This window comes from Desarmillaria tabescens (assembly GCF_030435595.1).
Source record: "Desarmillaria tabescens strain CCBAS 213 chromosome Unknown EV420scaffold_2, whole genome shotgun sequence".
Classification (NCBI taxonomy): Eukaryota; Fungi; Basidiomycota; class Agaricomycetes; order Agaricales; family Physalacriaceae; genus Desarmillaria; species Desarmillaria tabescens.
Window position 1 is genome coordinate 308832 of NW_026848301.1, and position 22905 is coordinate 331736.

At 47.1% G+C, this 22905-nt stretch overlaps 8 protein-coding genes across 8 annotated transcripts; 4 read left to right on the forward strand and 4 right to left on the reverse strand.

The window, feature by feature from the left end:
* Positions 1-3759: 3759 nt before the first annotated feature.
* On the forward strand, positions 3760-4731 carry EV420DRAFT_1259286 (uncharacterized protein; the record flags this gene model as incomplete). Its single annotated transcript, XM_060466946.1, has 7 exons — positions 3760-3865; positions 3921-4035; positions 4083-4131; positions 4195-4292; positions 4344-4394; positions 4448-4586; positions 4633-4731. Coding segments are annotated over 7 exons (657 nt in total), but the record flags the coding sequence as incomplete, so codon positions are not given.
* Positions 4732-6122: 1391 nt separating this feature from the next.
* Positions 6123-6449, forward strand: EV420DRAFT_1684277 (uncharacterized protein; the record flags this gene model as incomplete). The annotated part of the gene is made up of 1 exon (XM_060479257.1): positions 6123-6449. A coding segment is annotated over one exon (327 nt), but the record flags the coding sequence as incomplete, so codon positions are not given.
* Positions 6450-6901: 452 nt separating this feature from the next.
* Positions 6902-8294, reverse strand: EV420DRAFT_1473607 (uncharacterized protein; the record flags this gene model as incomplete). The annotated part of the gene is made up of 9 exons (XM_060469159.1): positions 6902-6978; positions 7049-7229; positions 7310-7366; positions 7464-7550; positions 7609-7747; positions 7828-7969; positions 8019-8028; positions 8117-8181; positions 8213-8294. The coding sequence occupies 9 exons, from the start codon at positions 8292-8294 to the stop codon at positions 6902-6904; spliced, it is 840 nt and encodes a 279-aa protein (XP_060338042.1).
* Positions 8295-9834: 1540 nt separating this feature from the next.
* EV420DRAFT_1684284 (uncharacterized protein) lies at positions 9835-11074 on the forward strand (the record flags this gene model as incomplete). The annotated part of the gene is made up of 6 exons (XM_060479258.1): positions 9835-9856; positions 9878-9919; positions 9972-10204; positions 10259-10337; positions 10394-10698; positions 10750-11074. The coding sequence occupies 6 exons, from the start codon at positions 9835-9837 to the stop codon at positions 10930-10932; spliced, it is 864 nt and encodes a 287-aa protein (XP_060338043.1). The 3' UTR covers positions 10933-11074.
* A 459-nt stretch (positions 11075-11533) lies between these two features.
* EV420DRAFT_1635046 (armadillo-type protein) lies at positions 11534-14159 on the reverse strand (the record flags this gene model as incomplete). Its single annotated transcript, XM_060476398.1, has 10 exons — positions 11534-11950; positions 12006-12222; positions 12270-12376; positions 12426-12847; positions 12901-12991; positions 13041-13349; positions 13407-13496; positions 13550-13634; positions 13687-13840; positions 13895-14159. The coding sequence occupies 10 exons, from the start codon at positions 14157-14159 to the stop codon at positions 11534-11536; spliced, it is 2157 nt and encodes a 718-aa protein (XP_060338044.1).
* A 1644-nt stretch (positions 14160-15803) lies between these two features.
* Positions 15804-17807, forward strand: EV420DRAFT_1501206 (uncharacterized protein). Its single transcript, XM_060471043.1, has 4 exons — positions 15804-15871; positions 15946-15958; positions 16013-16460; positions 16516-17807. Coding segments are annotated over exons 2-4 (1347 nt in total). The 5' UTR covers positions 15804-15871; positions 15946-15957; the 3' UTR covers positions 17414-17807.
* Positions 17808-18556: 749 nt separating this feature from the next.
* EV420DRAFT_1616625 (cyclopropane-fatty-acyl-phospholipid synthase) lies at positions 18557-20153 on the reverse strand (the record flags this gene model as incomplete). The annotated part of the gene is made up of 8 exons (XM_060475140.1): positions 18557-18583; positions 18643-18744; positions 18785-18823; positions 18867-19223; positions 19340-19714; positions 19766-19824; positions 19881-19897; positions 19957-20153. 8 exons carry the CDS (start codon positions 20151-20153, stop codon positions 18557-18559), a joined length of 1173 nt encoding a protein of 390 aa, XP_060338046.1.
* Positions 20154-21182: 1029 nt separating this feature from the next.
* Positions 21183-22868, reverse strand: EV420DRAFT_427120 (solute carrier family 25 member 38). Its single transcript, XM_060482063.1, has 10 exons — positions 22759-22868; positions 22667-22708; positions 22566-22617; positions 22418-22510; positions 22140-22368; positions 21895-22054; positions 21717-21829; positions 21559-21627; positions 21360-21504; positions 21183-21308 (listed from the first exon to the last, which is right to left on the reverse strand). Exons 1-9 carry the CDS (start codon positions 22787-22789, stop codon positions 21388-21390), a joined length of 906 nt encoding a protein of 301 aa, XP_060338047.1. The 5' UTR covers positions 22790-22868; the 3' UTR covers positions 21183-21308; positions 21360-21387.
* Positions 22869-22905: the final 37 nt, after the last annotated feature.

The following is a 22905-nucleotide window of genomic DNA, read 5'->3' on the forward strand; positions in this document are numbered from 1 at the left end:
TCCCTCTTCCAGGGGTCGGTGCTCTTTGGCATCGGGTTGGTCGGATGATATGGATAACTGTGACTGCAGTTAATAGTGTCAAGATACTGAAGGTACTTCTGAAGATAATGGCAGTGTGGTCTGAGGGGGTGAGCAGCATAAAGTTCATTGTACCACAACGAATGTTTATGATCTCAGGGTATGGTGGGTGCCGTTTTGAATAACGGGCTGAAGGTTTCTTTTCTTTGGAAGTATAACAGTGACTGCCTTGAAGCGATACAGTTACTGTTGTCAATGGTAAGGGTAGTAAGGGCAAGCTTTGGCTAATTGTTAAGCACTAACTCTAATCTGAGCCAAGGCTGATCTCTATCCTGTCACTCGCATTTGGTGATTCAGTGTTAGAGAGGCACTGGTAGATTGTGAGAAGTTAGGCGTCACTTATAGCGAAAGCAAGGAGCTTGTAAGAGTTAGGAGTATATAACCTTAGCTGAAGCTGGGGTCTAAGGCCACAGCATAGGCTAGCTTAAATACATGTTAGACTCGTACTAAGAATAGTATCTACAAGGGCACGTGCAATGAGAAGTGCGTCTTTCAACGAATGAGGAGTGAGGACACTAAAAGAAGTGTACTCCCGACGAATGAGAGTAAAGAGCACATATCACCTGCATCTGCATGGGACTCTGTCTGAATAGGCTGCATCCCGCAGACTGCCCTCGACTGGTGGTCGACTCCCATCCAACTACTAAGAAGTGTGATGCCATCAAGAGAAGCATGATGGCACATGCGGGTCATCAGTCATCTGGGGTGTGGCAGCTGTGAACTGGGGTGATGGCAACCAGGTAAACAGGTAAGGAGTGTGCCGGTGGAATATCATGGGTCTGAGAGATAAGATAGGCAGGTCTGGGGTTCCGAGGGATAAGGATAAGATAAGATAAGGAAAATAGGGGTAGAGTCATAATATATTCGCCAGTTGAAGTTTAATGCATAACATACCCGTAACAGAAGGGATATGTTACCAGTCGATCCGTTGTTATGCAAGACTGACAGGAGGACCATGATGTCAGGCAACAGCGGTAGAGATGAGTTATGGTCATGATTGTTTGTTGTCTCAGTGGTGTAGAGTGCAGAGACAACAGTGTATACCTTTGTACCAAGAAGTGCCAAGAATCCCGAATTGTTGCCTAGAAAAGAACACATTAGTGTATGAAAAGTATGACAGTTACAGAAACTCACCACAGTCTGAAGGCAGGTAAGCAGGAGCAACCGGATCTGTCAGCTGCAGCATCTCTTCACGAAAATTGGCCCATATCACTGTGCAGTAAATTAAACAGAAAGGTGGAAGATCACATATGTACTCACTTACCACATAGGGAGAAAATGGCATCATATAAGCCCAGACCAGTATCTGTATTTCAGTGTCATCGTTGTCAGGCAGCTCTCAGTTGTCCTGAGACAAGATGGAAAAGACCAGCCTATACCACCAGCGAGTAGTATTGAATGACAGTTCCATCGGTGGCTCTGGTGGGCTATTGCCTTTGCAGAGTTGAACAATGTGAGTCTTGCACTCTAGCCGAAAGTCAACTATCCCTGCAAGTTTTGACCTGGCAAGCTGAAGAGGGCTAGGCCAAGATGAACAACTGGTTTTGTTTGGGTTGGGAATGTCAGCCTGGAGAATGGGTAAGACTTTGTTGTGGAATACAGCAAGCTGGGCAGATAGAGAGGGCGAGCATATGGTGTATTCTTCTGTAGCATCATAGGGAATCATCCCGCTACTACCTCTTCACAATTAATGTCTAAGTCTGCATCGACGAATGACCAGAACATTTGGAAAGAGTTTGAGACCTCAGACACCTGACAAGGTTAACAAACTGCGAGTATCCAGCTCTGTGTTGTCTGTGGGATGTCCCCATACTTACTTGTGGTCATAGGCTGAGACTTAAGGCCATTACACATTTGGTATGTTGTCGTCTCTCTGGATGCCTTTTTTCTGTGGCTTACTGGCCTTGCAGCGACTGCTATAAAAGACCTGCCTGAGCATAAAAACCACCCCCGGTGTATCAAATATGAATTTTTTTCGAGGCATCCAGGGACAGCTTGCATCATCGTTGGACGGGTTGGACCTGAAGGATCTGTCGACTATAAGTTTTGGTCCTAGTCATTCTCCTGGTATGTGGCCGTTTTCCAAGTATTTGTAGCATGCATTGGCATTGGCAACCTTTTTTAGTTTTAAAATAAACTCTCACCTGACAAGGTGAACACCGTGATTGTGCAAGCAATCGCCTTCTCGATGACCTCAACAAGGAAATCAACACATGCTGTGAGTGTCAAAGTGTCCTTCACTTTCCTGCAAACTTCATACTGACCTCAAGAAGGAATGTTAAGGACAGCATTCCTCAGACATCACCAAAATCATCGTCGACACCATCGCATATACAAAAGTGATCAAGCACATGGGTATGCATTTTTTGGGTCCAAGTTTTTCTTCTGACGCTAAGAGCTGTTTTTCAGGCTTCCATACTAATGTATCATCAACATCCTTTGCCACAGTACTACCTGAAGACCTCAAGCAAACTGTCAAGGCTTCAATGGGAACTGAAACATCTGACTCTGACATGGCCCATTATCCACTCCCTCTGATCACGTCATTTCCATCTCTGCCTATCTCATGCAACTCTCAGAGTACCTCCAGAAGCACATGAATGACATTGGGCCCAACCTCACCATCCTCGTCAGTGAGCTCGTTGGGGGCCCGACTCATCTTCCATGCTGGAAGCTTCATGTATCTTACCAAGCACCCAGTGAGTACTGTCCAAATCCTTAGCAACGAAAAGCCCTCTTTCGCACTCTGAAAACCAAGCATGGCCTGATATACCACGTGTCTCTCATTGGCCAGGCACCCTGGAATTAAAAGGCAAAATGGCGTGTATGGGTGTTACCAAAGCTGCACTCTCAATACGCCTGGATGCCCTGGCAGATTCTGATGGAAAATCGGAGCCTGACGTGCTGTCAATAGGACTTGCGCATTGGGCCATGCTCAAATCTCGGTTGCATGCAATGGAGTATGAGGATGGAGCTACCAGCATGTGGCAGTTTGCCAGGAATCAGGAAAAGCAGCAGCAGCAGCACTTTATATGTCAGGACAGATGGAGACGTATAACACTAAGGCTGATGATGTGGATTTCATGTCAGCACAGCAGAGGGATCTGATGGAGATTGCTGTCAAAGCCATTTCAGATGTGACAATGAACAGTGGTGAAGAAGAGAAGAAGGACAAAAAGAGGAAGCGGGGGGAAAGTAAGATTGTTAATGGGTATGAGGAAAAGGTACGAGCTTTTTCTTCCCTTTTCCCTGTTTTCTGACATTTTTCTGAATCAGTAGAATACTGAAGAGGAAAGGAAATCATGGAAAATAGCATGCAAGGCGGAAAAGGCAGCAGCAAAAGGGACAAACAGTGACTCATCACTGAAGAAAAAGAAGAAGAAAATCGGATTAGGCCTTGTTTTCATGTCAGCATATCATGACATTGAAAGCCAAAGTTTCTGGTCACTGCTTTGCCAGCCTTCTGGTCCCAGGATTGCGGTGGGGAAAGCTATGGTCATTTCATGTGACCGGCACAATTACTTCCCCCAATGAGCCATCATACCTTGAGGTCAGTAGGAGTAGTTTACTTCTGTTTACCCAAGCTGTATTAGCAGAGATGGCTAATCAATCCAGTCTTCCAGTCTTACAACAATCTTCCTAATGCACAAAGACATCTGCCTCCTGTGCCGCCAATGACCCAAGCGCAAGGACTACCAGTTCTGCTCTGACAGATGCACCAACTTAGCTGCGAAGAAGGCACCTCAGCTCATGAGGGTGCTGAAGGGGCATGTCTTCTATGAGAATGGTGAGTAGATCTCTCCTTAATTTCTTGACTGTTTTTTATATCTGTCTGTTGCTAGTTAAGAAGATGTTCGTGAAACAGTGGAATGATCAGAGGCAGCACCTGCCTACAATCATGAAGATCTACCTCATCACTTGGACTGCTTACCAGCACACATCATTTGAGAAGTATTGGTATGTTGACCCAGTTGAACTAGATTCCTTGCTCAAAATCCTCACAGCAGGAAGGTAGCTAGGATGCGCAAGATTGGAAAAGGCAAACTGAAGGAGGTCAGGTGCTTTCACTCTGAGGAACCCGCTTGTAGCCTCAGTGACAAGAGGTCAGATACTAAGTTGTGTTCGATGTCCAACTGTCGACTCTGTCCCACCATCCGGACTGCATTCAAATCGAGCTTGGAATATAAACACCAGATGGTGATGAACAACGCGACGTGAGTCTTCCTGTTCTGTGTGATGTCACTTGGGTAACTGAATTGTTGTAGGACTGGCATTCGCTTTGGGGGTGGGTTGTACATGTCGCCCTCATCCAACAGGTATGCATAGTATGGTGTTATGATCTTTCTGACTTCTGACTATGCATTAATAGGGCAATCAAATATGCTTTGAATCTCTTGGAAGGCTCAGAGTACCTCACTGTTCTCGTTACCAGGACTGTGCTCGGAAAGATGCAGTTCCTCAAGGATGAACAACACCACAGGCTCTCACCTGACAAGGGATATGATTCCGTGCATTCAATTTCATTAGCAATGGTGTTACCTCATCCTCTATCAGGTCAAGGCATGCACTAAAGGTGGTCCGTTAGAGTATGTCACATACCGTAAGGATGCAGTTCATCCTGCATATCTCCTTATGATCAACAAACACATGTAACCACGGCTTTACATGAGAATGAATGAGATTGCATGGCATTTCAACATGACAGACACCGAAATTTTTGTCCAATGAAATATGTTATAGACGTCAGCAAAGCCAGCTTACTGTGTCCAGTATTCAATGTGCGAGAACATGGATTGGTATGAAATTCCAATGTAAATAATATGATGGGCATAAAGAGATAGATATATAAGACTGGTGACTCATCTACTGCTTCAGAATGAGAAGATATGCTGCACGAATAGCATTGTGGTTATACATGACGAGTTCAGTGGGCCCACCTTCGCACCACAAACGCGACTACCTCGTATGTCATAAAAGTTCTGAATATGGTATCGACGGATACAGACTAGTACAGAAACCATTGTTTGGATGGTGGCAAGCGACATCAGTAGTAAAGGCTGGCTGGTTTGATGATAGTGGTAGAAAGAAGAATGGGTTTGTATGTTTGCTTCCAGCTCCGCTTATGCCACAATCAGATTTGCCTATGAACTTGGAAACTCCATGAATTCGCACAGCACATGCATAGGGAGTATGGTGATCACTGATATACCATCCATGGACTCGTCTAAATCAGTATGGTACTATACTCTCATACATGTACCTCCCATGTTCACTCGCCAGTGTGATTACAACTACACATGTCAGTTCTACAACAGAACCACACAGCGGTACCAAATACTTATACTCAATCTTTCAAGAACACCAACGACTAATAAAACCAACTTCCTTCCTTCCTTACTGAAGCGCACAGCACTGAAAAGGAAAGACGAGTCATTCACTCTTGCTTTTCTTCCCCTCAACTCTCATTGTCCCTCGCAGTTATGGGTAAGGAATCTGATCATTCTCGAAGAGCTGTGAATATTCACTTATGTCTACAGGATATGCACTATGGCTGATAGCCTGGTACCTATACGATGACATGAGCAGTCAGTACTAAAGTGAGATAGTAAGCATAGGTAATTATGCAAAGGAAATGAATAAATACGTACTCCTCAGTCAAATGACGATGATGGTGAAAGACTGAGAAGAAGGAAATGGTAAATTACGAAGTAAGTGTCCATGGTCACATGTGACATAAGGCATAAGGCGTGATCAGCATGATCATCATCGTGCCGATAAGTCCTATGGTACGCTAGTACCTGCTAGTGCCTATCCCCAGCCAACAATAGCTCATCCCATCCCCCGAGGAATACAAAGCCTGGGAAAAGCTCATGGAGTTCTGACCACCTGATTCCTCAGTGGAGCCCGATTCTAAATCATATCCTGGTTTTTCTCCCCACATTATGCTCGCCACATTCACCAATTTACCACCTGCTTTTGATACAGACAAACTCCCTATCTACGATCTCAGGCCTCCTGTGATGAAGTTCAAATCATGGAAGTGAGGTGACACGTACCTCAGCACTCTCATCATCAAGCTATCCAAGCCTCGCCAGCTTAAGCACCTTCATGGAGCGATTACCAACTATTTGGATGACCTCAACACTGAGTGGAAGAGTCATAACTTTCCACACATGTCGGTCTTCTATGTTGATGAGCCACAAGAGCACCTTAAATTGGAGGAGGGTTTGAAAGACTACAAGCAGATGAGGACTTTTGGTGACAGTGGGGATCTGGACCTGCACAGCCGATTCACAGGAACAGAAGTCTGGCTGGTCGATTGCATGTGTTCAGTGAGGCAGTGGAAGGTGATAGGGAAGAGGTCACTCTCCACATACAGGCTCAGAGAGCTTCATTCCTGCCACACAGGATCCATCACCTTGCTGGTGCCTACCCAGGCTGTGACAACCACTGTATCATGACCCACAGAACCACAAAAGCATCACCCTAGTGAAATCAAAAAGCAGGAGGACCCCTCCCCAGGAACCCATCATAAATATCATCCTTCAGTGCCCATCACCATGCCAGTACCTACCCAGGCTGGTCCTCCTGTACCTGCACCTGCACCTGCTTCCATGCCCGCTGCACAGATAGTAATGAAACAGCCTTCATATCAACCACAGTATGCTACGTCACCACCCACAGAGAAGAGTGTCCTTCCAACCAGGAGCCCTTCTCGTTCTACACCGAACTCATCGAAGACAACCACTCTTCATTCACACTCACCTGGGTCGTCAATTCGAACAGCGAACAACGTATCATGTCCCAAAGAGCCACAAAGGTGTCATCCTAGCGAATCATTTTCATCACCATCTCCACCCGCCCCTGCAACCACCTCAATCTCGGATGCCCCAAAGACGCCTATCTCACCCACATACACAGTACAGTGCACACAGCCAACATGCCACAGCCAAGCAGAACTATCAATAACCGCTATGGATGTTGATCCACCATCTGTAGGAGCTGCCCCACATCTTTGATGCATCTAGCTGACATGACGGGTCAGTGGCCCAGCTACCTAGTGATGAGCTATAGTTGTTTGCATACTCCAGTGCTGATTTTTTCCCCTTATATTTATAGCCCTCTCCAGCAGGTTCCCCTTTACTACACATCTAGATTCCGTAGATGAAGCATAAAAACTATGTACCAGTATCATCATGGATAATATCGACTTGTAGCAGTGTTAACATACAAAATCCGAAGCCTGATTTTGACTCTGGTTACTAGCACTGGGCTGATAAGAAAGCATCTTCAGCATAAGATAGGTTTGCAGCAGAGTATCAGTGAGAACAAGACATTGGAATTGTACATGTATGACAATGAAATAATATAGGTGTCTTCATTACTTCGCTATGATGAGGTATGCCAGACATGCCATGTTGTGGATGGAATACAACAACTTTGGTCAGCCCAACAAGGGGATGTGCCTCCATCTGTAACTGACAACTGTTATTCAATCAATGCACCTCAAAAACCGAAATTCATGCTCACAGAATCATATCCCTTATCTGGCTGGAGCCTATACCAATTGTCAAAGACCACCTTCTGCAGGTTTCCCAGGACTACCCTCATTGTGAAGACTGCTTTGTATTTAGATCCTGAACTGCCATTATCCACATACTGGAATGCCCTAGAGACATGTGCATAAGATGAGGTCTGTGAAAAACTTGGTGGTCATGTACTTCGAGGACGATGGAGCCATGTATATACCACACCCAAACCGAGCTCCTCGTGATTCGTGGCAGGGATGATCCATGATGGTCCTGCTTTGGGCTCTGGTTCAACTTGGCCTGTCCAACATGGAGGCTCCCTAGGGATTCGAGGTCGATAGCTGGGTCTGTTGGACCAAGCGCTGCATAAGGTAAGGTAAGATTCAATTTCCCAAAAAACCAAACACAGACCTTTCGAATTCTGCATCATAATGAGGACTTCACAACCAACAATCTAACTCAGCCTATAGTTAGGGTTCATTTTCCTCTTCACCAGCCAATTGGCACACCTTTGTGATCTTCAGCATCTTGTTGATGGTAGGTATGACCTCGTCGTATCCATGTATCACTGGTCCTAGCAAACAATGTCATTGGGCACCATGAACCTTGGCTGAAATACTTCAACTTATGAAACTTATTCTGCATGTTGCAGATGAGTATAATAGTCGACTCTGGGTGGATGGACATTGTTAGTGGGTGGGTTGGAAAGGACCATGATGGCGGAGTTCTGGTATGGGATCTGAGTCAGTGTCACTGGATCAACCTTGGCTTCAATGATCGAAACTGAGATGGCCCAGAGCAGGTTGAACTTTACAGTGTCAACGATCACACAACGTGATGAAACTAGAAGCTACATCAAACTAAAGGAGATACAAACAATAGGTGAGTCTTGTAAAGTACCATTGGCTTAGACCATAATCGCCATTCTGATGTGTTATCTTGTATTATTAGTATCACCTGGAAGTGACAAGGATTCTGAATGCTCATGCATCAGGAGTTGCAGCATCACCTCCTGGATGTTAGTGATAGTACATGCCTTTCATGACTTATGGGTACCAAGATAATGAGCCCATCTGTGAAGCCCTGTCTTCATCACTCAACAAACAGGCATTTCCTCTCATTCACCATCTTTTCCAATCTTTCCTAGGTGCCTGGTTACTCTTCTGTGTAACATGATATAACTGCCCTCCAATACCATTGCACCATGCCAACATTAGCCTTGATATCAATGTTTCTATGTCCCAGCAGTCTGTTCTCTCAGCTCAATTCAGTATTGGCCCATGTCATGGTCTTTGCCATCCAAGTGATTGTTAATGAAAAAATGATGATGCAGAGATAGGTTGACTCAGACTTGGAATCCAGATACACTGCACAATGCCTACCTTCGAAGATGCACCAAGTACTGGAAAGGAAACAGCCTCCAGAAGAGATCAGGATTCTTCAAGCTCATCATGAGGTACATGTTGCATTAGTGGGAGTCAGAGTGACCAATTATTGATGATTATGAGGTCAATTATGGCAATGATTATAAGTCCAATTATAAGTTGTAATCATCATCATAATCACTCTGGCTCTGACTGTATACCAATTACAGGTAATGAATGTAAAGGGGAGGATCCATAATCGCTGTTCATAATTGGTGCCATAATTGTTTCCATAATTGTTTCTATAATTGTCCCATATACTCTGACTCCCACTATTTCTCCTCCTCTACTTTTCTGATAGATGAATCATTTCCACTGTCCAGGGTAAAATTTTGTCCATTGTATATGGCCATGTTGGGGTATAGCTTGCAGATGTCGACACCTCTGCCAATTCCCTTCCCAGGACTCAGGAGCTGTCAGCATCACTACCATACACTTACCCACCTTTCTTCTATCAATCTTGCAGCCAAATTTCACCCTATGATAGACCAAACTCGATCTGACAGCTGTGCTGAAACCTTGCTGGGATGGCTTCCTTGATTCTGTAGGTAAGGATACCATTCTGACTTAACATTGATGATCATCTTTGAAGCAGCCAATGAGTGTGTCCAGTGACTGCACTGTTATAACAAGAGGGTTGTATCTGTTATTCTCATAACCCACTCCCCCATTTCTCTTGGCCTCATGGTGACTCAGACAGATATTCCACCTGATCTTAGTGACTCAGACAAAGCTTTCATGTTTCAATCTCTTGATGCTGAGCTGAACTCCTCAATTCTCTATGCACTATTGCATGGTGTGCAATGACAATTATCACCTTGGCATGTAAGTATTGACTTATGACAGGCATATACACTGGCATTCTTGCTGTTACACTGTGGAATATATGTGAGCCAGGAGCATCTCTACCATGTCATCCAAACTAATGTGAGTGGTACAGTCATCAATAAATGTTTGCCAACCCGCCAAGTCCTAGTCGTCATTATTATTCTCCTCCATGCTTTGGATACTATCTCTTTTGCTGTCACATGGTCATATATATACTCTGCATTCATCCAAAATGGACAAAGTTTTTGGACTGTATACTTGAAGTTTGATACTGTGAACCATGCAGTCAATTTGGAGGCGGGTATTACAGGCTGCATGAGTACCATTCTTGCAGACTCATATATTGTGTGTGCTATGTCACTGGTGATCCACATCAGCTTACCATTGTTTTGACTTTAGATTTGGTGCTGTTGGATAGTTTGGGGACGGTGCTGGCTTATTGTTCTGCTCCCAATCCTTTCCCTAATTTCTGCAATAGGTAAAGTGTCCAATCTCATCTACTCTTTTCACATATCCAACTTTACATATGTCTAGTGATTAAAATCATCAATGTATATTATGGGTACTTTGGTGCATCAAGCTCAGTATTTCTTATGCCCTACACATCCCTCATCCTGGCAACAACATTATGGTGCACGCTACTCATCATTTTCCGCATTTTGACTGTTACCAGGGTTAGACATGGAGGTGGCGGCCGACTGAGAGTTTATCACCGTTTTATTGAAGTGCTAGTGGAATCCTCTGCTCTCTATTCGATATCTCTGATCCTATATCTGGCTTTCTACATTAGCAATACTTTTGGATGGTATTATCTTGATGGTATAGCTAGCATTGCAAGGGTGCATTCACTATCCTGGACTCCATTATCATTTATCAAACACCCTGTGTAGGGAGTTGCACCCACACTCCTGCTTGGCAGAGCAGCTGCAGGACACACACGCCCAACTGAAGAACAAGATGAAAGTGCAACAGTATCGACCCTTCAGTTTCCAAATGTCTTCACAATCATCTCAACCTTCGCAACCTTCCACTTCAAGCCTTCAGGAATCCGCAAGGCAGAGCACAGTCCTTGAAATGGATGTTGAAGCCCAGACAGAGCAGTTGGATGAGCTTGTGGTGGTTGTTGAAAGGGCACAATAGAACTCATGGCAAACATCTGAAAGTCGGGGTGAGACTTTGGGCTTGATTTAGACTGTAATTTTTTGTCATGCTATCTTTTTTTACTATCGCATTCTCTACTTACTTGATTTTTCGATCAACTATAGACTCGTAGCCTATCTAAACCTCTATAATCCCTCCTTGCCTTTAGACCTTTATGTATGAGCTCACAGGACAGTCCTAAGGAGTGTTGTTATTCCTACGTGTTCATGAGTATGGTAACTGCAGAGAACGTAACTGATAACCCAGGCCATACTGTTTGCCTGATTCAACGTAAGTATTTGCTATGTGTCTACCCTACATCTTGCTTCGAGGGTGCGCCAGATTCGGTGCACTGCATCGTAGAGGAAGCATAGGGGGACCATCCTAGGTTGAAACTGAAGGGCCGTCCGAACCATGACCATCCGGAAAGACCACAAGAATGGCATGTATGCATTAATTAGAGCCTAATCTTTGAATGACACTGACATAGTAAGGTACCTCTAGTACTACTTTTCGAATGCAACATCCCAAAGACTACCGCTTCCTCTTCTTCTTACCCTCCCCAGGAGCAGACCTAATAGCCTCCATAACCCGATCATCCAACACACCTGCATGCTTTTCTCGCTTCTCCTTCAAGTCTCCCTCCAAAGCGCCCTTCTTCCTCACCTTCTTGAACACCATCTCAATCTCATCTATCTCCTTCTCTTTCTCCCGTTTTCGTTTCTGCTTCGGTTTCTCTGCCTCTTTCTCCTCTTCTACCTTGCCCTCTTCCACAGGAGGTTCAGCCTTCTCTTCCTTCTCCTCCCTCGCCTTCGCCTTCCCAACCAAATCCCTCCACTCCCCCGGCCTCTTCTTCAACACATACAAATTCAACGCCCTAATAAAAAACCTCCCATAAAACGACGCAGCCAAACTCTGCTCGTAATCCATCACGCTCCGCGCAATCTTTTCCTGTCAGCCACAAACAACATAAACCACAACTCATCCCACATCATCGAAAACGCACCTTCATATACGTATCACTCCACCCCCAGCACCTCTCCCCCACCCGACTCCCGATCCTATCATCCACCAATTCATGGAAGTGCCCGAGGAACGCTAGGACGAGCCGGCGCTTGGCTTTGTGTGGGACAGTGGGAGAGTCGAGGAATACGTCAAGGACGCGGGAGGAGACGGGGTGCTGGGCGAGGGGGATGAGTGATGTTATGGGGAGGGATAGGATGCTGAAAATTTTTGAGTTTAAAAAGCGGGGAGAGCACTGCTAACTAACCTCTCGATGATACCAGCGTTGTACGGATCCTTGAGACGCAGCATGGACTGCAATAACAACGCTCCTTGTACATTCGGCTCCGGAGGTGTACCTGCGGACTTGTAATCCTGACACACATTAGCATAGTCCAATCTAACCAGTCAAGAACAAACGAACCTCAACCGTCTTCAAACTCATCACAGCCCTAACCAACACCTCCGCTTCATCCTTCTCCTCGCACCCAAACGCGCCCTTCAACGCACTCCAAACGTCCTCCCCACCTCCCCCAACTTCCACCATAGCTTTAACCACACCCAACCTACCCATCTTCACTGCCCTCCCCCACCACCCCGTCCCCAAACCACCGAGCTGCGTGGGATTCGCCCTACCCACGGCTCGAGCCAGCACGTAATTGGAGACCGCATGTGTCGCGAGCCGTTCGACACCGCCGTTCTCCGGGCAGAGGTACGTACACCAGAGAACGTCAAATACCGGTTGAGGAGATTGGATGACGATGGTTTCGAGTAGGTGGGACGAGGTGGCGTCTCGGAGGAGAGTGTGGATGTAGTCCGACTCGGTGGTGGGCGTCAAAGAGTTCACTAATGATCACGACGATTATATGAGTATGTCCCCGGAGATAGTAAGTACTCACGCGTTTGACTGACCATACCGACTAAGACGCGGTCCATCAGGCTCCCGCTTTCGTTTGACATGCCATGCTGGGCTTCAACTTCGATGAGAACCTATCACGAACATCAATATATGCCGAGAAACATGACCATGAAGACCCACATCAAGACCAGGACATGCAACCTTACTCCCCGCACACGCCCTTACCTCATTATCGCTCATCCCCTCCCTGAACGCACCCACGATCTTCCTCGCCGCCTCGTCGAAGCTCCTTGGCCTCTCCCCCTCCCCTTTTTCCGACTTGAAGAGACTTCGCATCTCGCCTTGCTTGCCTTTCCAGCTTTTACTGCGTTTCGATGTCTGGGATTGTGTATGTGTATTTGGTGTAGGAGAGAGCAGGAGAGCAAGCGCGCGGACGATATGTGAGCCGAACGGGTCGTGGAGGAGCGGCGGGAGGACAGGGAGGAGTTCCTGTTCGCGTGGCTATAAGTAAGATTGGTCTGGGTCTGGACGTGATGAGAAACGTACGTCGCATAAGTCCAGTACGAGTTCGGTCATCGTTGGGAGATGTCCCTTTTTTGCATCACCTTGTGGTATTTCAGGTAGTATACCTTTCGTCTGCATAGAATAAATCAATCATTATTTTCGGCAAAAGACTCGATGAACCTCACCTCCCTCGAAACAGTCTCCCCGGAAACCTCGAGAAGGGTCTGACAGACATGCGACGCGAACCGATGTCGAGCTAGTGTTTCATACCTAACCTCATCAGCGAAACCACGAAATAAAAACAAAACACCAAGTCACTCACGACCCCGTCAAACTATCCAAAAACACCCTCCTCGCAAAATCATCCATCGAATGAACCATCCTCTCCAGCACAACCGAACACTCCGGGTCAGTCGCGAGTTGTTTTTCTTTCCCTGTCATCTCTGTGAGGGCAGCGAGGAAGAACGTGTGTTTTTCTAAACAAATACGAAAAATTAGCTTTCTCCTTCCTTTCCTTACTGCACACTTACCCTCGTCATCCACCTCCACTTCCCTATCCTGCCACTGCCGCATCTGCACGTCCACCGTCCGGAAATACGCCTTGACGTCCGCGTCGAGGTACCCAAAAGGTGCTTCCGAGTCTTGCTCCTGCTCTTGTTGGGGATTTGGGACGATCCATGATGGTCCAGCTTCGACTTTAGGCTCTGGTTCTGCGGTATGTTGTTGTTGCTCTGTGTCTGCGTCCGGGGCAGGCTTTTTGTGTTTCTTGCCTCTTTTTCTGTTTTCGCGGGGCATGACCGGAAAAGGGTACGAAAGTGGGTGGCTGTGCAACCGAAGTCCATGCTGCTTTCGTTTAACCCATTGCCTTTACTTCCACCAGAATACATTCCTTCAATCCCATCACTTTCTACCTGCCATGTCTCAATCGTGAACGGACAATTGCAGTAATCCGTACGAATATCAACGCGGCCCTCGTCCGGAAAAAGGCGTGCAAGACCTTCTATTTCCAAGAGACCGACTTTCTCCTCCCAACGAAGTAAGAGGCTTTCCTCCCTCCCCCAACTCAAGCTGGATAGCTTCGAGGCCTCCCTGCGAAAGACCTCCTCCTGCAGTACATCCATCGAGACCTTATTCATCCGGAACAGACAGCAACCGCCGCGCAGAACGTAACCACCATGTTCCTCCAACCCAGCCATTATACAAGTTACGCCTCCGAGCTCTGATGATGATCCCCCACGCCCACACCCACAAACACGTCGCTGAGTTTTTTCCCCGTCTCCTCAACGTCAAACACTCCGAGTCCCGGCAGGCCTTCATCTATCGCGCAACTGCAAGATATACAAGCGGCTGTTATTCTTCCGAGCCCTCCTTCATGCTGCATGCAAGTTCGGGCGGAAAAAAAAAAACAAGGTTCCAGTTTTGGCGGGATGAAGGGAAAGTAGTAAGAAAGCGCCCAATAGTTGATGCTGATCATGGAACTTGCCATCTCATCTCAGGCACTACGAAACCCTCATCCTCGCATCTCCAAGCCAAGCCCACGACCGACCAAACCCAGGCTTGAAGAACCTATAGATGGGGAAACTCAAAATCCGCACTCCTCTCCAAATCTATATGCCACAAGAGCGAAGGGTAGATTCCGTGCAACTAAATGCTGTTCATAATCGCAGTCCTGACTCGTCCTGAGAGCCGCATAAAAACTCTTATCTACATGTTTCACTGACTCTGCTTTTAATTCTCAATCCATTAGTTACTCTCCAAAATATATCACCGTCCCATGCCTTTGTTTCCACCAGCCTACATCCCTGCTACTTTCATCCCTTCCAAGCAACGTAAGCCTAGGCCTATCACCTTCATGTCTCGACGTGACTGAAAACTATTACAGTAATCCGTACGTTTACCTTCAAATCATGATGTCAATGTCAACCCAAGCTGGATCTTCTTCCTTCTCTACTACTAGGAAGCTTTGAAGCTTTCCACAAACCATGGCAAGGTCCCAAGGACCTCTTAATTCAGTACATCCACGACTGCCATCGCCATCGATACACGTCCGGCAATTCCGCCTCCATCTATTTGTCATCCGGAACAGGCAAGTCGCGCATTGCAGACGTAACCGCCGAGCAACTCTTCTGTTTTCCCATGAACATACGAGAGAGACTTGATGATGGATTTCACGGTGAGTTTATCGTTATCTTCCCGGTTCTCTCGCTTCACATCCGCTGCTTATCCTCCCAGCGATACTATCCTAAACGACTATCTCGTTCCCTCCCGCCGGGGTGAGATCGACAAACCGAACTTGATGTACAAGTATGCTGCTTTCTTGGCTACTTCGTTTTCGTATACCGCGGAGACTCTGAGTGACGAGGAAACGTATTCGGCACCAGAAGCTCTTGCGTTGGCGTGGAAACAGCGCCTTGCAGCGGGTGAGACAGCCCACCACAGTAGGTCCTTTTCGTTCTGGCTTCTACGCGGAGGTGGTTAGAAAGTCGGATGAGTATCTGGATATAATTGTAGGTGCCCACATACCACCGCTTCTCATCGCTAATGACCTCCCCTCCCCCAAACACACACATACGCGTTCCAGGAAAACAGATCAAGTACGTACTGCTTTTTTTGAACAATCTCTATCGTATTCACGTGTCCATCCCCAGTGAAAATCAAGCGGAAGCTCGAGATAGCCACACAAGACCTCGTTAACGTTCTCAATCAAAAAGTCGTACCTCCACGCTATGACAGGCCATTGGAATTCTTCATCTATCTCGACGAAGCACACACTCTGGCGCAGGAAGGCGAACTCGGTAGCCCTCCTTCCAGCGCTCTGGACATCTTTAATACAGTCTTGGGATGGCTAGTGGAGTTTCCGTTCTTCACGATATACATATCCACAACCAATCTTGAGCCAGCGGCTACTATGCCTTCTATTTCTGTTTCTTACCCTCAGGCTGTGCCTCGTCAGGAACCCAATACTCCATTCACCGAGCTCCCCTTTGACGTATTCGCACGCGACGTCGTGGGGTATCTTCGTGCTCTAGGAGGAGGACGCATTTTCCTTGAAGACATGCATAGTGAACAATACCTGAGAAAGTTCGGGCGACCTTTGTGAGTTGCCTCCATTGCAATACTGAAAACAAAAAACTCCGACTCGACTACATAGATGGAACAGCCACTGTCTCGAAAACTACCCAAATAAATACTGGATCCAAGATGAACTAAGCGCCGGGCAGACCATCAGAGGTCGGGAGGACCTCCTTTATGCATGTGTGGGCCTTACTGTCCAGTTCGACTTTGACCGCTCGTCCCCCGCCGCCCGAGCCACGCAAGCCAAACTCGTGCGATCTCACTTGAAGATTCCCCTTGTCGTCCCTCGAGACGGGCAATGCACGATCACTGGGTACCCATCAGAACCCCTCCTCGTCGAAGCAGCATCCCAGCTATTCCCAGGAGGTCAACTCGAAACATACATCCCACACGCACTCGACAAGGCAGATTTGGAGGGTATCCTCGCCAAGGATAACCGACCCCAGCTAGTCGGCAGGTGCATCGTCATCCTCGCCCAACGAAGCGCCGTTTCCCGTTTCCTCCCTTCCTCCCGATTGCCATTCGGATATATGGTAGCCCACGGTCACCCAGTTCCCGTCCTGGTCCTCCTCAACCACATGTTCAACCAGAAATGGCGAGACTCCATCTTGAACATCCGGCCTGTTGGTGACGAACACGGACCTCCTCTCCGCGAAGCGTTCAAGGATGTCTATGTCAATTTCACTCATTTCGCTGAAGCTGGCGACAGCAAGGTCATGCAGTACCTGCCCCATATGATGCTTCGGTTCTTGATGTACGGCTGCTGCTCTATGAACTCTGTCGACTTGATCACTGCGATGCACCATGGTTCCCTCCAGAATCCTCTCTACGATAGCTCGACGTCTCAGCTGGCTTTCCAGATCCAAAACTGTGCTGAAGAGGTTCCAGTTTTTGGTGGAACCACAGACTGTTACGCCGGCTCGAAAGGACCTTCCTGTGCTGTCGTTGCTTATGCAGTTGGGGATCGAGGATAGGTCGAGGCATCGGGTCGAGTCACTCAAGCCCGGAGCGCGCACCGAGAGCATCCACCGGAAGCATTATCAGATTAACGCCGTCGGATGTTCTTCCGAGGTTTTCACTGTGATTCCAGTGAAGGGAGAGTGTACCTATCAGAGACTGTTGCGTCCGACGTCCAGAGATGACTTTGCTAGGAAGCATAAAGATGCGAATCTTTCGGCCTTTCATACACAGAAACCGGCATTTTTCGCTGATAAAGTTGAGTCGTGGAACTGGCTGCAGGACGGGATAAAGAGCGAGGAGGATATCAAGAAGGCTTTGGTAATGCGAACCTGGACACGTAATGTACGCAATTCCGCAATTCTTATATGTAGTAACATACTGTAGTAATAGCACACTTGCCTTTCGGATGTAACCAGGTCAGCGAACACGTTGCAAAGTCAGAAAACAAGCAAGATAAGGTCGATAATGTTCTAGCAGTCTATGCATTGTAATTCGACGAATTATCACACTGACTACAAACCTTGAGCCGTGTGCCGCTCGCGAAGAATGAGCGAGGTGCCAATTGCTTATGGAGTGGTGATTCGTAATGTTACTTGGTTCGCTGTATGCATTACGTTTGGAGAAAGTACCGAGAAAGCTTTTAAAAACGTTCCCGGTTCTTAAATCATCAGTGGGGAACAGAAGCAATAGGAGCTTACTTTCCCAGTATACGTACGTCCGGCTAGTCTCCTCTCGGTCGAAATCGTGCTGCTCGGTGAAGCCAATAACTTTCAGAGATCGATGAATGGTTTCATGACGGGAGAGAATATTCGTTTAGCCTCAAGAATTCGAGAGAGTAAAGACACCAATGCCAGTATTTGGATCTGCGAAAGCCAAAGCCAGAGCTTAAAATGACTGGAGCCAGATACATTCTTAAAGCAAAACGGTCGAATCCCGATCACAAGTAATGCCCGTCGAATCGATCTACTACGAAAATCTGGAGGAGGTTCGAGCAGATTATTGATAACATTATTAGCGTCTCGATACCATTAGAGTATTTTACACAATAGACTGTTGCGTTATTCTTCTAACTTTTGCAATAAATACCCGAGAATAACAATATCCCAGTGCTCCGCGAGTCCGAAGAAAACCAGTTCCATCAGAATGCAAAATTGTGCTCAGTCGCACATCTCAGGCGCGTCATTCTAAGGGGGAAAAGATCGATTAATACATTGTGAAATTTAACTTCACAAGAAAGGCTCACCTCTCGAATGAACGTCAGCATATGGCACGTAATGTAGCCCTTAGCGAAGCCTGCCCCAGCGTAGGCAAACAGGTACATCCACTTCCGCTTGAACGCTTCATACTGACTGCTTATCGTTCAATCCAGGATAATCCTTCGCAACCATCTCCTGAGTCAAATTCTTCTCCAGCCGCCTTCCCCACTCTCGGAGTGTTACGCGGGTAGTGAGCAGCATGGTTCTCAACTCGCTCAAGGTTAAAGTGGGGAGAAGCCGCCTGAATCAAGGCAGATGCCGAGGGAAGACATGAATTCGGCCACATGTACTTGCGCATGAAATCTTCAGCTTGGTATGAAGAGTACCGTGATTCGGGGAAAGTCGAAGCGGATACGACAGCGGTGGCATTGTGGGGCTTCAATGCGAAAGAGACGAGTCGGAAATAATTGGAGTAGTGTTTCGACCCGACATGCTCAAGCATCTCGACGGAAACAAATGCATCGAAGGCATTTTCCCATTCGGATGGGATATCCCGGTAATCGAGGAGGTGGACGCGGATTTTATCGGAAAGACCGGCAGCAGCGATTCTTTCCTCAGCGAGCGTCTTCTGCTCGATGGAAAGAGTGAGGGTATCAACGGTGCATCCGAATGTGCTAGGCAGCCTGTAAATGAGAAGGTGAGAAAAATGGTATCACTGAAAGGAATGAAAGGAAAGTTACTTACCTCGATCGCGAGTCCTCCCCATCCTGAACCGAATTCGAGAACACGGTATCCCGGCTTGAGACGAGCCTGACGAAGGACATAGTGTATTTTTCTCCGCTGCGCGGCTTCGAGGTCACCAGGAGTCGGACCGATTTCAAGATCACCTCGGACTCCGCCCTCGGATTCGTCCCAGAGAGCACATGAATACATCATTTCGGATGAAAGGAATGCTTTGAAGAGCTCGTTCGATTGATCGTAGGATGCGATCACGTTTAGACGAGCGTTACTTTTTGTCTGGCCAAGGAAGGAGTTGTAGAAACTTGACAGGGTCGAGGTGATGCGACTAAAAGTAGAGGACAAGGTGTCTTCCATTGCAGACTGGTTATCGAGCCATAGCTAAGACGCATTTCAATCCCCGTGTATGTCTGGACTTAACAGAGTACGCACATTCATTGCTGCTCTCAGGTCGGGTAGCTCGATCTCGCCTATCATGTACGCTTCGCTGACTAAATTGAGTTAGCTCACAACTGATTGCTGATTGGCGGTTACGCGGGGCACATACAACCAAGATCACCGGAGCTGCAGAAGGGAAGTGGTTAATCCATCAGCAAGTCAAAAAAATTCAGATGACTACATACAGCATAAGGCGAAGCCAAAAGTTGTCGTTTCTGACTTTGATGTGAACGAGATTGCAGCCTTTCTCATTGGAGCCATACGCATGAGAGCCTTCGGCGTCATCAACGATGAGATATCCAGATGAGATAGCGCTTGTAAGCGCTGACAGAATCGATTGGCGAGCAAACGAAGTAATCCATAATCGGGGAGAGGCGGCCATCATGAGAACATTGGGAGATGAGATAGCAGCCTTCGGTGGAAAATTGCATGCTGGATTTCGAGGTCATTGCTAAGAAGAGAGGTTGAGGTTGATGGTTTGAAGTAGTGGAAACTGAGCGATCTTTATACATTTCGGAACGGGAATGACTTATCACTGAGTTCTAAACGCAGCCCGAAAGATATCCATGATGCATAATCAACTGTTCAGGGTGACCCTTAGGGTCGACAACTTTGAACAACAACGTGTCAGATCTGTATCTGAAATTTCTAAGAGCATGCCGCAACTGAGACGAGAAGTATGACCTACTGAAGTGGTGTATATAATTCAATAGCGACAAGGCTACAAGACGTGCCGAAGGAAGCTCGCCTACTCTTAACGGTCGACCTGCTAAATATCCGCCGGCCGACCGGTGTTCCATGGATTCGTTCGACAGGTGTAGCCATGAAGCGTGAGTATCTATCGGCGCATCCCATCAAGCATAACCAAACATGTCCTCGGTATCCGTTTGCCCATCCACGAGCGTCAGAGGGTGATTAATGGGCCGAAATTTGAAGGAAAGCCTGCGAGACGGTTCTTCATTTTGTACTCTGAGTCTCACTTGCTAGACAATCTAGTGCAATTATGCCATTACCTATGGATCCCTTGGCGAAGGCCTCTCCATGGATGCCAGAGGACAGTCAAATTGTCGCACAGGAGGACGATGGCCATTTGCCTCGTACCACGTACGTCCGGATCCGTGGAAACACGACGACTGCCGGACTACAGCACCGCAGATTGCCCGTGGAATACAGGCATCCGCGGCAATGGACAGTAGATGCTTGTGATCCGGAGGATTTTGTAACCCTGAGTCGACTAATGGGTGTGGAGCCTGTATAGGTTGTGTCACACGAATGGGCCCACAATCAGGGCGCTGTTCCAGGCAAAAATAGGCCTAAGGTGTGGCCTATTCCACAGTCACGGTCACCATGAAACAAACACAACGAGGCCCATCGCGAATCAGATCTGTCGGAATCCGATCTTTGTGGACTCCGATCGAATTTGTAGGTGCTTGTGTACACCACAACTTTCGTCAAGGAGTTCATATTGGTCGAGACGGCGCCAAAGAAAAGTGAGTGAGGTATCAATATTATGACTTGAATTTAGTTAGGCTATCTTCTGTATCCGTTGTTCAATTATAGTGCAGCTGAAGAGACAGGAGGACCTCACATGCAAATCATTGTGAGACGAATGAGGTCTAAGTCCGCATGAATAACAGGACACCTTCATACACAGCCCAGGCTATTGCAGAACTAAGGACTTTTCGGGTGAGACGCAAAGAGGCGCCATCAAAATAGCCCGAGACACCACGTTGCTAGATAGATCTTTCGGACATCGCCCACCACGGACTGAAAGTATATGCACGTACCTTCCAGATCGTCCCAACTGTCCTCGTAAATCCATGGTACCTGTCCTCGGAACGCACTTGTATTTTCGTCTGTGAATATGGGTGAGTCCAGGGTAAAACACGATGCAATTAGTCAATCAGGTTCCGACTGATTGATAATCAAACAGAGGTCTTCATACCTTAATCACGTCGAAAGGATGGGTCAACAAAGTTGACATACCTCCTGCTAATGCGGCAGAAGCGCTGTGTATGGCAGCGGACTGGCTGCTTGATGTTGGAGGTGCGACCAAAGCTGGATTATGATAGGGTCAATAACCATTCCACCGACGACGATCACATGTAAAGAAAGGGTCGCACAGGCCTCCCGTTTGATTCCCTCGTAGAAGACCACGAATAGGCCGGCATAAGGAGCGTCTCGTAGTGACGACGCGAAAAATCCTCGGAACAACTCAGAAGGACCTTGCCGGATGATGGAGGTCAAAGCCTGCGCAACACTCTCGTACGCGTAGATATTGCTCTTCATTGAGTATATCACCATAAATAAAGATCACGCACGGAGCTGTGAGCGGCACGTTCATCACAAGAAAGTGTATTATGCACACCTCGAACCGAGCTTTCAATACAGAAAACGGGTTTAGAATGAACCCGATTCCCACTCGCGCAGTAGCGCCTGCTATCAAATTTCCTTGGCTACTGAGTTTGGGGAGCACCGATGTGTTCTTTGAACGATCATCCGAGGGCGTACGAATACGGGAAAAATAGGGAGAAGTTGCCATAAATATCCTGAGTTGTGTCAAGCTGGTCATGTAGAGGGCTACGCCCGGAACATTTCTGTCTCTCAATTGATGATGAAATTTACGCAGAGACGAGTACGGCCTACCTTAAAAGGGTCGCAGATGTACCTCTCCACAGTCCCTGCACACCATGAGTGGAGATAACTTCTTTCGTTGTCTGTAAAATGACCGACGTGTGTCTAGGGGAATAAAGCTGTTTCAATAAAGAAACGACACAAAATTCTGATGAAGTACCGGTATCTTATTGCTCCGTCACCCTGCTGCAGGCGTGTTTTGATGAGATCAACTTGGAATGGCGTAAGTGTAATCGCCTAGGAAAGCCGAGAATTTGTTACAGGGTTGAAGACATATCGTGGACGCAAATCCAGAGAGACCACCTGGTATATGCCATTACGATGAAATTCGAATATGACCCAAAGAAACTTACCCGACAAAAGATGAAGCTGGACATTGCTCATATGAGAAAAATCGACCCAGGTATACCACGGTCAGAAACTGAGAATGGACGATTAGAGCACAGAGGGAAGATGACAAAAGCTTCAAGCGGTACGGCGCCGAACGCGTAAGGTGGGAC